This window comes from Morone saxatilis, unplaced genomic scaffold (genome assembly GCF_004916995.1).
Source record: "Morone saxatilis isolate NCDOM2014 unplaced genomic scaffold, NCSU_SB_2.0 Contig3, whole genome shotgun sequence".
Classification (NCBI taxonomy): Eukaryota; Metazoa; Chordata; class Actinopteri; family Moronidae; genus Morone; species Morone saxatilis.
The window spans coordinates 7,222,112-7,237,207 of record NW_023339873.1 but is presented as its reverse complement, the minus strand read 5'-3'; the positions used below and the strand labels follow the sequence as shown (position 1 = coordinate 7,237,207).

Below are 15,096 nucleotides of genomic sequence, written 5' to 3'. Positions count from 1 at the left end.
TGGTGTCTCTCTCTGGACTCTGGACCTACTGCCTCGCCCCTGGGAGACCTCATCTCCTCTTCCTCTCTGCCCGACTGCTCCTGCTGCTTCTTTTATTAACAGTCTTCACCTCCCCGGAGCCGTGCCTCCCGCACCCACAGCCTTGCCATATCCTCGCCCGGATAGGACACACCGTGCGCCTCGGCGCGCTCTTGCCGACCCGCCAGCCGGCACGGATACAAAACGCGCTCAACCGCGCCCTGGCTAGCCTCAGGCACCAGAGCGGAGGGGCAGACTCCTCCACGACAACCTCCCAAACACCTCCTCTGCTGCCCTACAACCTGAGCCTGGAGATGGTGGCTCGATCGCCCGCGGGAGGGGACCCGGAGTCCTTGTCCCGTAGCGCCTGCCAGGACCTGGTGGTCAGAGGGGTGTCTGCTGTGCTTGCCTTCCCCCGCTCCAGGGAGGAGCTGATCCAGGTGGAGTTCCTCTCGTCTTTCCTGGAAATCCCCTACATTTCCATCTTGGAGGACACCGAACCTCTTGTGACTAAGGTATGTCTCTGTGTGTGTTTTTCTGCGTCTGGATGCTGCCCCTATGCACCTGTAGCAGTCATCTTTAAAGGAACAGAAAAAAAACATTAAACACTGAAGGTTATTTGGTGTATTTTATTGTTTTTATGCTTTCCGCACCTTGTACTTAAATATGCAGCCTAGGGCCAAACATATTTTCATTTAGACCTTTATCAGAAAGGTGACACTCATGTATGAACCCCAGACTGACCCATTAGCCTGTGGCAAGGATTTTGGTGTCTGAGCTGGAGCAAAAAGTCTTCTCACCTGCCAGATTTTAAGCCTGGCTTAAGGCAAAGGAATAATGTAAGGAAAGGTAATTGCAACAGGGATAATATGAGCAATTATTCTTAAATCCAATCTGAAGAATGACTAGAATAATAGCATTATGAAAAGAAATATAAAAAAATATAATAATATGGATAATTGGAATTGTAGATTAAAAGACCATTTGGGGACTCAGATGCTTAAGTTGCACAACTAAATGTCTTCTTCCAGCAAAGTCTGATGTTGAGGATTGATCTCAGCTGAGCTTTAGGACCTGCAGGCCCTTCACATGTATGTTTAATATCTGGTAGCTCTGCCTTGGTATTGGACTGAACCCTCAAGCCCTCCAGCAGCAGAGGTTTAAAGTGAAATGCTTTTTTCTCTCTCTTTAAGCTCTCTTCTTGTGTGTGTGTGTGTGTGTGTGTGTGTGTGTGTGTGTCTGTCTGTTAACAGAGTCTGACTTGGGCTGAGAGCGAGTGTGCATGCGTATACTTGTGTGGCTGAATGGGTGTGTGTGGATGTATGATTGAAGACGGCTGTGTTTTGGCACCTTTCAGAGTGAATCATTCAAACAGTTGAGATATAGCCCACTGATAGAGGGATGCTGTGGAGAGGTGTGGTTCTGCAGCTTGTGCTATTTGTGTCTAATTGCATATGTGTGTTTATGTGTATGTGTGTGTGTGTGTTGCTCAATGTGTGTACAAATTTGCAGGTAGGCAATCAACGTGTGTGTGAGGTTGTGTCATGTTAGTATTCCCAGCAGCAGTCGAGCTGCTTGCCAGTCAGTCAATCCAGCTCCAGTCATATCCGCCTCTATCCAACTGAGCAGCCAACTGCATCTCTCTGTCACACACACGCACACACACATTTGAGTGTACACCACACACACGCAAAAGGCACATGCACATAAAGAGGATTTTCAACTTTCACACAGGTTCAACTAAGACACACACACAGGCTGAACTAAGAGGAGGCATTAGGGAGACGGGAAGGAGAGAATGAGGGAGGAGTGTGGTAAGGGAGATCTATAGTCTGAAATCTTTGTCCTGTCGCGTCTTCTTTGTCAACAATGGATTGCTTATTCGATTTCAATAAAGCTGGCATGAATGACAAGTCACACCACTTGACAAATGTGTCGGCAAAGCAAGGAGGTAAACAGGGGAGAGCAGGAGGAAACAGAGAGAGGAGAGATGAGGGGAGAAAGAGAAGAAGGGGTGGGCTGGGAAGGAGGAGAGGGGTTTTTTTGAGCTGTGGGAGGCCTTTCAGTTCCACAGAACTGTGCCAAGCAGTCAGTGGGCAAAAGAGAAACAACCATCACTCTCTTCCTCTGTGTCTCTTTGTCTCTGCTTTTCAGTATTTTTAGCAATAAACAACAACAGCATTTTCATATAAACGGATTCCTGTTTTGGTTAGCTTTTGTGATTATGCCACACCAAAGTGCTTCCCCCATCATCATTCATCATATCATTTATTCTCAGTGTCAGGCTAGTCTTTCTTGGTTCACAGAAGGTGTTGTGTCCTAGGCATCTGGCAGCAGTGACACTTGTTTGTTTGTAAGGAGCAGAAGACAAGCAGGATAGCTATAATGAGGAGTAGTCAACTGACAAATAAAAAATAGGGACAGAAACTCAGAATTAATCAACAGACATCCCAGGTTAAAGATGTCACAGTACTCAGTGTGTTGCCAAGGAGGAGTGACCTTTAAGAGAAAGAAATGGAATGAAATCACCCATTAAAACCAACAATATTATAAAATAGGAAAGTAATAAGAAACGTTCACAGAATCATCAATAATATAACATATCAAGACGGCTCCGTTTGTGTTCTTCTAACAGTACCTTGTTGCCTAGCTAAACAGTATAGTGCTGAAACCATTATGCAATTAATGAATTGATTGAGAAAATGAATCAACAACAAATTGTCATTTATTCAGCAAAAATGACAAGCTTTGTCTTTGTTTCCATCTTCTCATATTTAAGGGTTTGCTGCATTTCTCCATTTTTATATCATTCCATCATTCCAATATAATGTTTTTACGATTTGAAGCAATTTGAAGACATCTCCTTGCCAGGGGCATTTTTCTGACATTTTACACATGGATCAGTTTATCATAAATAACAACCAATTGCTTTATCAAAAATGATAAAAAAAAAAAAAAAGCTGTGAGCTGCCGCCCTAAGACAGTATAATTTCAGTATAGCCAGTGGAGGACTGTAATGCATTCTCTTTCTCTAACACTCCAGGGTGCACCTCTATAGACAGGGCGCAATGTGAGAAATAACATAAAAGGAGGCTGGTAGGAGGTGGGACAGGTTCTTAAACACACAGAGAAAGGGCAGTGATGAGTGGGTTGGGTCAACAGGGAGGCAAATTGTTACCTTGTACTAACAGGGGATTGTGCTGATAGCAAAATCCAAACAGAAGATACAATTCTAATTAAAAATGCTATTTACATTTTAGCATCAGTGGGGGAGGAGTGCTCCTGAGACAGGGAAGGAGGGCTGGAGAAATGCAGAGACAAAACAAACGTATCTGCCAAAAAAAAATGCAGAACCCGTCACAGATTGATCCAAAAAGGGGAGGGTTTTTTTGTTTGTTTTTGGAAGGAGAGTCTTCTCCTCTGTGTTTTTGAAATTGTAGAGATTTTTCTGCAGGGTATTGGGAATTGAGCCCATGTTTTTCTGGTGAACAGATCCCTTCTCTGGACATCAGAGAGAGGTACACACACACACACACACACGCACACACATACAGACATAAAGAGAGACACTTACACATGCAGGAGGAGACACTTGCTATGCTTCCTGCCAACTGTCAAAGCAAATTTTACACACATTTTATATCACAAAAAATAAAAGGTGACTTATTGAGCGTTTCTATTATAGGCTAAATAGACTTTGTCAAGGTCAAAGAACATGTCCATGAGTGTTTCTCAAGAATTAATTAGCATTGGCACGGTATTATTTTTATTTACTGTCAGCTTATTCAAGATTTCACATTCCACTCGAAGGAAAACACAAAAAAATAAACTTGGCACAGCTGCGATGGGGCGTCATACAGCATGTGTGACATTTCTTGGAGGTTGTGATGATAGATATTTTCCAGACTACCTTTCAGTACACCCACTGCTGAAAGGTTGTCATCATTATGTACTTGACGAGTAAATTTCTTCCAATAAGTTATCGCTAAAGTTCTCTATTGTCAAAGTATGCCTGTGTTGCAATACTGAGAAAATTTCAGCACCAGTGAAGACAGAATAGACAGAATAGGACACAGAAAGACAGAGGGACAGAAGGGCCGACAGAGACAGAGGTCGGTTGTCCGCCTCCGTTCTCCTCTCTCTGCTTAGTCAGACAGAGCTGTGGGACTTGGTGATGTGTCTCAGCAAAGGAAGTGCTTATTCCTCCCAACCTACTTAAGCTAATTAGAACCACTGTGTGACCCCTAACTGTAAATCTCTCCCGTCCATCTATGGCAGGGAGGATGAGGGGAGGAGAAAGGAAGAGGGGACAGAGGGAGGAGAGGAAAAAAAAAAAGGAAATGGGCTTCTAATTCCCATCAGGGCCATAATGGGCAGGCGATTTGTTCAACAGTAGCTTTTCATGGAATTGGGGTAAGAAACGAAATTAAGGATATTTGATGTTTAAGTGAAGAAATCCAAAAATAACCTTAATTAACCCCAAAAATGAATGAGCTAGGTTTCAGAATTGGTATTCTACCAGTATGATAGGGTGTGTTGTTAGCATAGTCATTATAGAATAAAATAATTTGGTTTGCGCAATTGCCAGCAGATTTAATTGAAAAAGAACATCTCTGCAATCTCAGTCCATTTTTAATGCGGCCAGCCTTTTTTAAAGCGCAGTCTTACCAAACAGTTCTAGATTTGCTGATAATATCACAGGAATTATTTTGTGGATCATGATTTCTATTCCGGAAATGTATTAGCAGGGAGAGCTGAAGGAAATGGTTTTGCTGATTCCTGAATGTGATTAGGTGAGAGGGGTGGTATGGTGTGAATTCATTATTTGTCATACTTCACAGTGGAAGCTGTGTTCCTGCAGCTCGGTTACTGTCACTTTACCCCCAGCTGCATTTAATATCATTGAAATACACCCTTAAATTATTCCATGAAGTACAATGTAGAGGGCTTTACTTCACAGAGACTAGTTCTGAATATAATTTTTTCTCTTTGTAGTTCAGTTAGCTCAATTATTTTCACATTAAATGTTATAATATTCCCTAGAAAAGAGAAGAACATTTTGTTCATATTTCACAGTCAGGTTTTTACCTGCCTTATGGTTTATAACCAGACATTGAGCATACGTATGCACATTGTAGGTACAAAGGCATATTTGCTTGGATCCTGTTGCTCCAACCCCTGGCACTTGTTACTTTACTAGTCCCTCTAAATCACGGCATTAGTTAAACGCCTAAACTGCAAATGTTGATGACATTGTCATTATCCCCTTCCCTAAAACATAATCACAACAGTACACACTCTAATAAAGCCATGTGGCTTATTGTTTAATGTTTTTTTTTTACTGTTTATGATTTGGAAAAACCTTTATCGTTCTGGTGGGGAACTACTCTCCCTTCTGCAATCTATCCATCCTGCATTCTTTCATTAAGTTACTTCTTTTTTTAATGACATCCCTCATTCTGCTTAGTAAAATGAAGATTAGTACAGTAAAAAACCCAATTTGCGACTTTGAATGAAATTACATTTTAATCCAGGGACCCTGCTGAATAAGACACATTGTGGCTCTGAGCTAGCCCTGCTCTCAGAGGACACGCACACTGCACACACGTTCACAAAAACACACACCAAACACACACACGCACACACACACACACACATTCATGCACGCATATAGGCAGAGAAGCACATGCACACGACCTACACAAATGTATACCTGCATATATATGATTCACACGCATACAGTGTCTGTTCTGTGCTCACTAAAGGTTATTAAGCCTAATGAGGCTTTACAAGGCCATGCTGCCTTTAGTGTTTTCTTTGAGACGATGAGGGGATTTGTGCCCCGACCACAGTGGAATAAATGAGTGGAAAGAGAGGGACAAAACTTGTGCCGAGCCAAGGCCGCAGGCAAACTGACAGTTTGAGACAAGCAGGCCACTTAATGCAAACAGCTCAAAGCTTTTTCTTTATTAGTGTTATGATGACAGTTCAGCGTGGTCTTGACTGAGCCAGATTAATTGAGCAGAGCTGAAACAGCGGAGTATGTATTACCAAAAGGACTGTGGGCCTGTTTGAGCTACTCAGTATGGCATTTGAGTCAGTGTTCCCATGTTTACTTGTGTTTTTGCCTCTGGTGAAACAAATGCTTCCAGTAACTCCACACCAGTACCATATTTATCTACAGAGCTAAAATAAAAAATGAATGAAGTAGACCAGTGATGGATGGAGGCAGAATGGAAAGGAGGGGCTGCATGTATCAGGGAGAGAGGGAGGTGTGGTTGTCATTATAGAGAGTTAATAGAGGGATTGGTGGAGGTTATGTAGGGATCAAGGAATGAGGGATCAAGGAAGAAAGAAGGTAGGGAATGCTAAAAGGAGAGATCATTGTAAAAAGGGAGGAATCCGGAATGAGGTATGAAGGAAGGGCAGGAAGAAGTCAGTTGCAGAATGGGAGAAGGATGGATAGAGAAAGAAAGTGGGGTAGAGAAGGACAGTAGTAGGGAATGATGGAAGGATGGGACCAGGAACAAAGGGGGGATAAGGGAGTGGAAAAATACAGAAGGAGAGAAATCCATACAACCCATGGGGAGAAAGGATTATTTACAATGTAATAAGAAAAGAAAGAATCAAACAGGAAAAGAAGGAATTAGGTGATACAAAACAAGAGAATAAGGGATCCAGAAAGAAACAGAAGAATCTAATAGTAGGAAGAAAGAAGGACAAAACAGATGAATTGGATAGTAGAACAGGAGGAATCAGGGAAGCAAAGGAGGAATCCAGTAGAAGGGACTGAGGGAAAGAGGCATCAAATAAGAAACTGAGGGATCCAGTGGGACAGTGATCAAGGAAGAAAAGGAGGAAGGTGGAGAAGGTAAAGAGTATGAACATAAATGGGATTTCAGATAGTAGGTAAGGAGGACACAAGGAAGAAAGAAATGGATTAACTATGGAACATGGTAAGGAAGGAACAACGGGATGAATTAGGTAGGGAATGAGGGAAGTTGGGATCAAATAAGAAAGCAAAAATCAGATGGGGAACAAGAGAAGAGGCATCATAAAGAAAGGAAGGAATCAGTTGAAGTAGAGAAAGTAAAAAAAAATTCAAACTCTGACAATAGGGGAGAAGGGAAGGAAGGACAAGGAAGGAAGAAATCATCACGGAAGAAAGTTATGAATCAGTTGTGGAATGAGTAAAGAAGGGATCAACAGAGGATGAGATGGATCGAAGGCTGCTGGAATTGGAGAAGGGGTGATGGAGGATGGGAACGGATGAGTGTATTGAAGGAATGCAGGCAAGGATGACAGGAGGCTGGGGCCTTATGCTTTCTCTTCCATTGAAGAGTTTGATGGAGGCAGTTTTATCTAAACTGTGCTGGTTCATTAGAGGATTAGTGAGTGATAACTTCGAGCTATCTGTGATTGAAAAACACCCTCACACCTACCTACACACCCAAACAGATAAATGAATACACACAAACACACCCTACACTATAAATTGGACTAATGCAAACTTATTCAAAGACACAAAGATGAAAAGACATATTGACATATACTTTCAAACTTTTCACATCCTTCTAAAGTTACTTCCATCACTCTCTTGTGTGCACATTGAGAATGTGTGTAATTGTGTTACAGCAAGTGGGAACTAAGGCACAACACCAGAAATCTAGGCCAGGTGGGTTTCAGTGATAAGGCCAGACTTGGAGACAACACACACATAGGGCCCTATAGAAACTCCCATAGGTCACAGGTGAAAGACAAGCAGACGGGAGAGGCAGACAGGAGGCAAGACAGGTGAGAGAAGGTGAGAGAGACATGTGCTGATGTGAGATTAAACAGATGCTGACAGATGGCTGTGGGACACGGTTGAGCGAGTGCCAAAGCGACAGGTTAGCCAAACACCCGGGGTTGAAGACGAGAAAGTAGGGTAAAACATCCAGCAAGGGGGGAGCCAAAATTAAAGCAACAAAAGGACCGGGTAAGCCAGAGAAAGAGATACAGAATGAAGCAGACTTAGACAGACATTGAGTGATTCAGACAGGTTGAGCGGGGAAAAAAAGAAAGATTAAAAAACTGAGAAATAGACAGCAAAGTAAAGTGAGCAAGCCAGTGGGAGATAAAAGAATGAAAAAGGCGACCGGGAGATGACAGAGAAAATGTGACAGAGCAAAAAGCTGTCAGAGATGAAGTTATTTGAGAGGCGGGCGAGGTGTAGACAGAGGACTGAAAGATGGTAGACCCCAAGGTAACTTCTGTGTTCCTTCTGGGATATTTATGTTGGGAGTTGGCAAGAAAACAGGGATGATTTAGAGCCCATCTGGATGGGCTTCAACACCACCTGCCCACAGTGGAAAAGCTGTCTGAAAGGAGACACACAACAGTGCACTGGTGGCACTCATGTCAACATACAAACACTCATCGTTACATTGTTTACATCAGTTACATGTGTAAAAATGCAGCCGTTTCACCCATTTGGTTCCACTCCAGCTCATTGGATTTCAAATTAAACATCATCATCCTGTTCAAATTCTGGCTTTTAGGACAATGCACTGGGGCCATGATCCTAAACATACAGACCAGGACACAAAGGCCAGAAAGTGCAATATTATTAGTCATCTAACCTCAGTCCAATTTAGTGTTTCACATGCTGAACAATACAATAACCAACCAAACACAGTGAGGTGAATTCGGCAGCAGCACAGGCCTGGCAGAGCTTCACCAAGAAAGAAACCAAGTGTCTGCTGATGTCTATGCATCGCAGACTTTAAATATTAGATCACTTTGTTTGAAATCGAAGTCCTCACTTCTTGTGTAAGGAGGCATATAATTACAAGATGAAAAACTGTCTTAGCCTTGAGCTTCCAGGTGGGTGTTTCCAATGGCATCGGTGAGCTGGCTTCGCTAGGAGACACATTGTCATTATTGTGTTGGCCAATATGTATAAAACATATTGTTAGCTATCAGCCATTACGAATTCAAACTCACTGTCTCTTTGAAACCCAAAGTCTGACACTGAGGAGTCTAACTTGAGATAACTGAGCCTGCCCCAACACCCTCTGATTACTCTAATGTAAAATAAATATTGATAGTGCAACATGAAAAAAGTTAATAATAATTGCATTTGTCACTCCTTATTAGTATTTATATTTTTCTCTAGTCACTCATGTGAAGATAATCTTGATAATCCCCATTCTCAATAATCCCCATAATGCAAATTCACCACAATATACTTATCTGAGTGTCATTTTATTGCAATGTGCAATAATATTGTATAGCTCTAATGGCTAATGACGTGACTGTCAAAAATAAGAGCAACAGGTATGCAAGTGAAAACAAAGTTAAAGCATATATATATACAGTATATATATAGAGAGATATGTTTATTGCTATTTTTATTTCAGTTCGACTTTAAATTTCTTAACTTGTCTAACAGTCCAATTACTTTCTGTTCCCTAAAACAAGGGGATGTTAACAAAGGGCAAAATACCTAAATGTCTAATTCATAATACCTCAGCTGTTTCTCTGACATGGATGGAAACACCCTCAAATTAAAGCTTAAAGTGTGCACTTTAACTTCACTGTTTTATTTCAAATCCAGTGTGCTGGAGTACAGAGCCAACACCCCAAAATATATCGCTACCCGCTTTCTGATTTCAGTGAAACACATACCTCCTGTAACACACCTGTAATCTCCTGTAACCGCCATATACTACATAGACATATTGCTGTAGATTCAATCATACACACACACACACACTGTTTTGCCAGTATGCAAAACACAATGAAATACACACTTACACAAATTCAGACATGACAGTCACAGCTCTACCCCACACATCAGATTGTATCCGGAAGCATCCATCATACACACAAGCAGTTGTGTTGGAAAGTCTTCTGTTCTCTTTCTCTCTCTCTTTCGGTATTGACCTCTGTGTTCGAGCCGCCTCCATAAAGCAGAGTAGAGCGGAACGACAGATAAATCCTGAGTGATATCCCAGGCTGACTGCTGGTGCCGGGGAAACATCAAGACAATCTGATATTCATATGCACAGCATCTAACATATAAACACTATTTATGGGCTGGAATGAGACATGCAGACATGGTGCAACTGACGAAGAGTCACTATGAGACACAGGGTGGCAGGGAAAAGAGAGATTTGAAATGGAGAGGATTGAAGGCAATGGATGGGTGAATGAGGCAAGGAGACAATAAATGAGAGCTTAAGGGTAGGGTGACACAAAAAGAAAAGAAAAGACATAGAAAGAAAAAGTGTGATAGATAGAAGTGAAATAGGATGTGATCAATTTTCCTTCCTTATTGCCCTTCAAACAAAGGACGGACCGTCCTCCAGATAGCGCTAAAGCTGCTTCCCTGTCGCACTTATCTCATGCCAAGTCACGCAAGAGAGCGGAGCAATATTTCACTCTAATTCAGGTCAGTAGCATGCATATATCTTGCATCTATCCCCCATTCACTCGGCCTTTTTTAAAAGGAGACCTGAAGAACATCGTAAAATTACAACTATTTATAACACTTTTGGAGATTTATTCTACAACCAAGATCTGGACTGTTGGAGAGAAGAGACATCTATTCAGATAAAATGACAAACAGCATGAAACAAAGTCTTCTTTATCAAAGGAGAGCATGATACCTTTATGGCTGAATGCCAACCAGTCTAGGCTGTGTACTCTTGAACTACCTAACTTAAGTTCAGTTGGGTTCTTGCGTTGTTTATACACTGGACCCAAAACGAACAAATGTTGTGTTTCTGCTGTTGTAAAGAGGCTGTTTCAGCAGGATACGGTAAAAAATTCAGCCAAATCAATAAGTTCTCAACTACCTCAGGCGAAGAAAACAGAGTGGAAGACACTTTAATTGAGGAAAAGGGAATGGACAAGCATAGAATTTTTTAGGTAAAACGACTGGGTGGCAATATTTTGATGTTTTTTTTCTGTTTATGAGCAGTAGAGTGGAATAACATGAGGGCATGTTAGGTTGAGTTTTTGCTAGGTGTAGGCTCCTTATTTTTTTTTTCAGTCATGACACACTGTCAGAGTGAACTGGCCTTGAAGCGTTCAGGTGGAATGGTTGGGTAGAAAGATTCTTTTCAGGCAGGACAGCTGGGCAAAATGGTTGGATGGAGATATCTTTTTCAGGCTGCTCACTGGTGAGGACTGCTGAGAGAGATTTGTCAGGTATAAAATTGGACTAGGGAAGAGATATCTCAATTTTGGTTGAGATGCCACAGAAGAGTGGATTAATATCTATACGGATGGAATTTCTGATTTAAGATGGTTACAATACAGTGTGTGATAATGTAACAGACATTAGAACCATACAAAGAAACTGCTGGACTGTTGGTCTCACCAGTGTGGCTTTAAAGGAGAAGCACTTTGTGTTGCCTTTCTTCACCCAGCTGTCTGCATCAAGAAAAGGCATTCAACACAGTGTCTATAATGTCTATATGTTCCCCCTCCTTTTCAATGCTGAACTTTGTGAAGAAAGTATAGAACTAAAGTTTTTCAGCCTTCAGAAAGTGCCTTTTTGCATTTTTTGGATGTAGAGAAATGTCCTTTACAAGGGAATAAGATTCACACCTCTGTCCATGTCCAAAGGGGACACCAGGCCATCATGCTGGAATATCATTAGCTATCGATAAATATAAATCAGTCTCAGGTTTGAAGTTGCCAAAATGCTAAAATCATTATGAAACAGCATTGTTGTGCCAAGGTTATATAACGCATTATACATTTATTACTCTGGGACTAGCTAGCTTAAATGTCGAATACTCATCCCCACAATTCTCCTGCTGGCAATAAAAAAAATGAGAGAAGAAGCGTGAAAATTATAATTTCAGGCTTTGAATGTTTGATCCATTTTTGCTACAACTAAATAAATAGTTGGATTTTACATGTAAGTCAGCTTGGAGACTCGGGGCTTCATCTCATCCGGCCACTCGTGTACATGGTTATCCAGTTATGATGTAATTGTCTTGGTTTGTTCAAAGCTTGTGACTCAGCACAGCAATCATTGTTTTGGACATTCCAGCTGCAGTCAATCCCAGACTTTAACAGTGCTAATTTTCAAAATGGACTGTACTACAGTTGAGGCATTCATTGGCAGCCTTGTCAACTGTGGTTAAAGGAGGCCTGATAGACCAGGACGTGCCCAGTCTGTCCATTCCAGTTTTCTGTCCATTCTGTGTCAGTCTCAATCACACCATCATGACTAGAGCAGTGCTGGGCTACAGGTCGACTGCCAAGGCTTTCCCAGCAGTGGTGGTGCTCTGCCAGTGTTACTGTTTGTGTGCATGTGTGTCTTTTGTCATAATGCTGGATGTGAAAAATGTCTTGTGTGTACGTGTGTTTAGAAATGTGTACATTATCTTGTGTGCCTTGATATGCCAGTCCTGTCTTCCATTTGTTTTGCAAATGGTTGATATGGTTTCAAGTTCGTGCCAATATTCCAATACTTTGATTCATGAAGAACTTTGTGTCACACAAGTTTCAGTTATTTGAACGTAAATTCAGATTTTTCATTTTTATAGCTGCAATTAATTGATTTGGGGCAGCACGACAAGCTAAACAACATATTTTCATCTTAATTACTTAAGTTATTATGACAAGCATGTTTGATAACAGGTGCTGAGCAATAATAGTGTTCATCTGGAGTCATGTTTCTGGCCACCTGATGAATGAGGGTCCAATATTCACTCTTCTCTTAGGTCTCCACCAACTCCAGAGAAAAAACTATAGATAGATGCTCTATTACGTTCACCAGGGGTTAGGGTTAGCTTACTTTGTCTCTCTACCATTTGGTGCTATCATTTGTCAGAACTGTCTTGCTGAAAACAGCTGACTTTTCAGACTTTTCAGTGGCTGAAAATAAGGTTGATGAAAGAATAGTTTGTGGTGCGGAAAACCAAAATTTTGCACGCCTTTGTGATAACTCTCTGTGGGTTAAAAAAGCTCAAATTTGATCAAATGCTGCTGGACCTGGTCCTGTTGCGTGTTAACAAACAGTATGAATGTACGTATGAGTGCTGTATAAAGGTCATACAGCAGCAGGAGTGCTGGTCAACTGTAATTCCTTGCCGGCACTTAAAGGATAAGATATCGATTGCTACACACACAAGTTATTTTCCTGCTTTACGTAAATCAGTTTGTGATTGACAGGTCCCGGACCTGGACTTGTCCATCCCATCAACTGTTGATTTCATCAGCATACGTATCCCCCATTCTCCAAACAACCACTGGGTTAACCCTGCTTTCAAATCAGCATCAGCTGTGTCTCCAGGAGCATTTATTAACAGTGGATATTTTCCAAATCCTAATAATATTGCTGGTTTTCTTTCTATAGCATACCTGAGATTGCACAAGCCTAAGTGATTAGTTTTGTGGCGGCACAAATCGCCTGGAGGTACATTGTCAGTGGAGAGTGCATGAGGTCCTCTGGAGGAAAGCATTCAGTCCTCCAGCTATTTAATTATGAGGGCGGCAGACCCCTGGGTGTATGGCTTCATTCTCCCACAACAGTGGCTCGCTAACAAACTCTGTTGAGTGCCTTTGATTGATCTGAAGCCATTTGAGGTGGCCGTGAAAAGACAAAGGCAGTGACAGAAGGAGGGAAGGGGAGAGGAGGGGAAGAGGGCAGGGAGGTTGGGAGGGGAGGGAATGGAGAGGCAGGAGGGATGGAGGGAAGAAAGATGGAAGGAAAAAGAAGGGTACAGGGAGTGGTATGTCAGCAGGGAGGGAAGCACAAAGGCAGGGAGAGGGAATGAGGGATGAAGGGGAGCAAGGCGTGGATGGATGGCTGGAGGGATAGGCACAGAGAGGGGTGGGGATGCTGGTGTCTTTTCTGGCACGGCATTTTCCTGCACACACCACAACCATGCAACTACACACGGACCCAGGAGGTGCATTGAGCTGTGCACACATACACGGAGAAACATTTACACACACAAGCCCACACTAAAACACACTTTGTTACAGTATTGTTAGAGCTTCCACAGTATCAGGGGAGCAGAGATGTGGATGTATTTGCATAAGTGGGTATTATACTCTGAGCCAGTGGACAGTAGCGATGGCTAAACTCGATGAGATAAAGCTTTCATTCTCTCTTTCTTTACTTTCCCTACCCTGTTACCACACGCAAACTCTCCATTTATTGCCTACACTCTTTTTTTCTCTCTTTCAGTCAGGACAGATTCCTTCTCTCTTCCCCCATTTCCCACTCTGTCTCCCTGCAAACACCCCCCTGACCAAACACATTCATCCTGTATATTTGTTGTGCAGCTAACATTTTACGCTCCCTCCAACTTCTCCCCTTATCTGCTTTACTTAACTCCCAGTGTGCGAACTTTTTCAATTATCCCTGCCTCTACCTCTGAGGGTTAGGGGCGAAGGCACTGTTTTGGCAGGATAAAGCGTCCGCAGAGGAGAGAGGGAGAGGGGAAAAGAGAAAGATGGAGGCAGGAAGGGAGGGAGGGAGGGATGAGAAGTTGAGGGAGAGATTCCGCAGTGACTCTGTTCCAACAAGTCATCTTTCATTTTTATGACTTCAATCAAGTGTCCTTGAAGCCTAAATATACTCAGATCATGCACTCTTATCCTGGCTGGAAAGCTGGGATTCCTTTAAGTATAATATCTACGCTTCTGCCCATTGTGTGCACAGATTTTAATGACTGTCACTCTAATGCTGTCATTTATTAGCAAACGCTGTCCTGTCCCTGCTCTGCTTTGGCACAAATACAAAAACGCACATATCCTCTTTTTTTTTCTCTTGGCCATTGTATCTTGCTGTGCGGTCTCTCTCTCTCTGTCCCTCCCCTCCCACCCTTTTATTCTCTACCTCCACCTCTCTCTTTCTCCTACTTTCACACAAACGGTCTCTATCTTCTATCCTTTGGCAGGAGACCACTGCAGTTTGTCACACACAGTGCAATATGGTACAGATTGGAATCACTAAAAGAGTATTTCTATTTCTATCTGTTTCTATCTCGGTGTCTCTCTCTTGCAGTGTGTGTGTGTGTGTGTGTGTAGGTGTGTGTGAGAAAGAGAGAGTATGTGTGTGTGTGT

General features: G+C 42.2%; 1 protein-coding gene across 1 annotated transcript in view; it reads left to right on the top strand.

Moving 5' to 3' along the window:
- Positions 1-8: 8 nt before the first annotated feature.
- Positions 9-15,096, top strand: part of grin3ba (glutamate receptor, ionotropic, N-methyl-D-aspartate 3Ba) — a gene marked incomplete at its 5' end in the record, with an annotated part of 62,298 nt that continues 47,210 nt past the window's right edge. The window contains one exon of the mRNA XM_035674277.1: positions 9-533. Within this exon, the coding sequence (XP_035530170.1) occupies positions 9-533 (525 nt within the window). The remainder of the gene's footprint in view (positions 534-15,096) is intronic.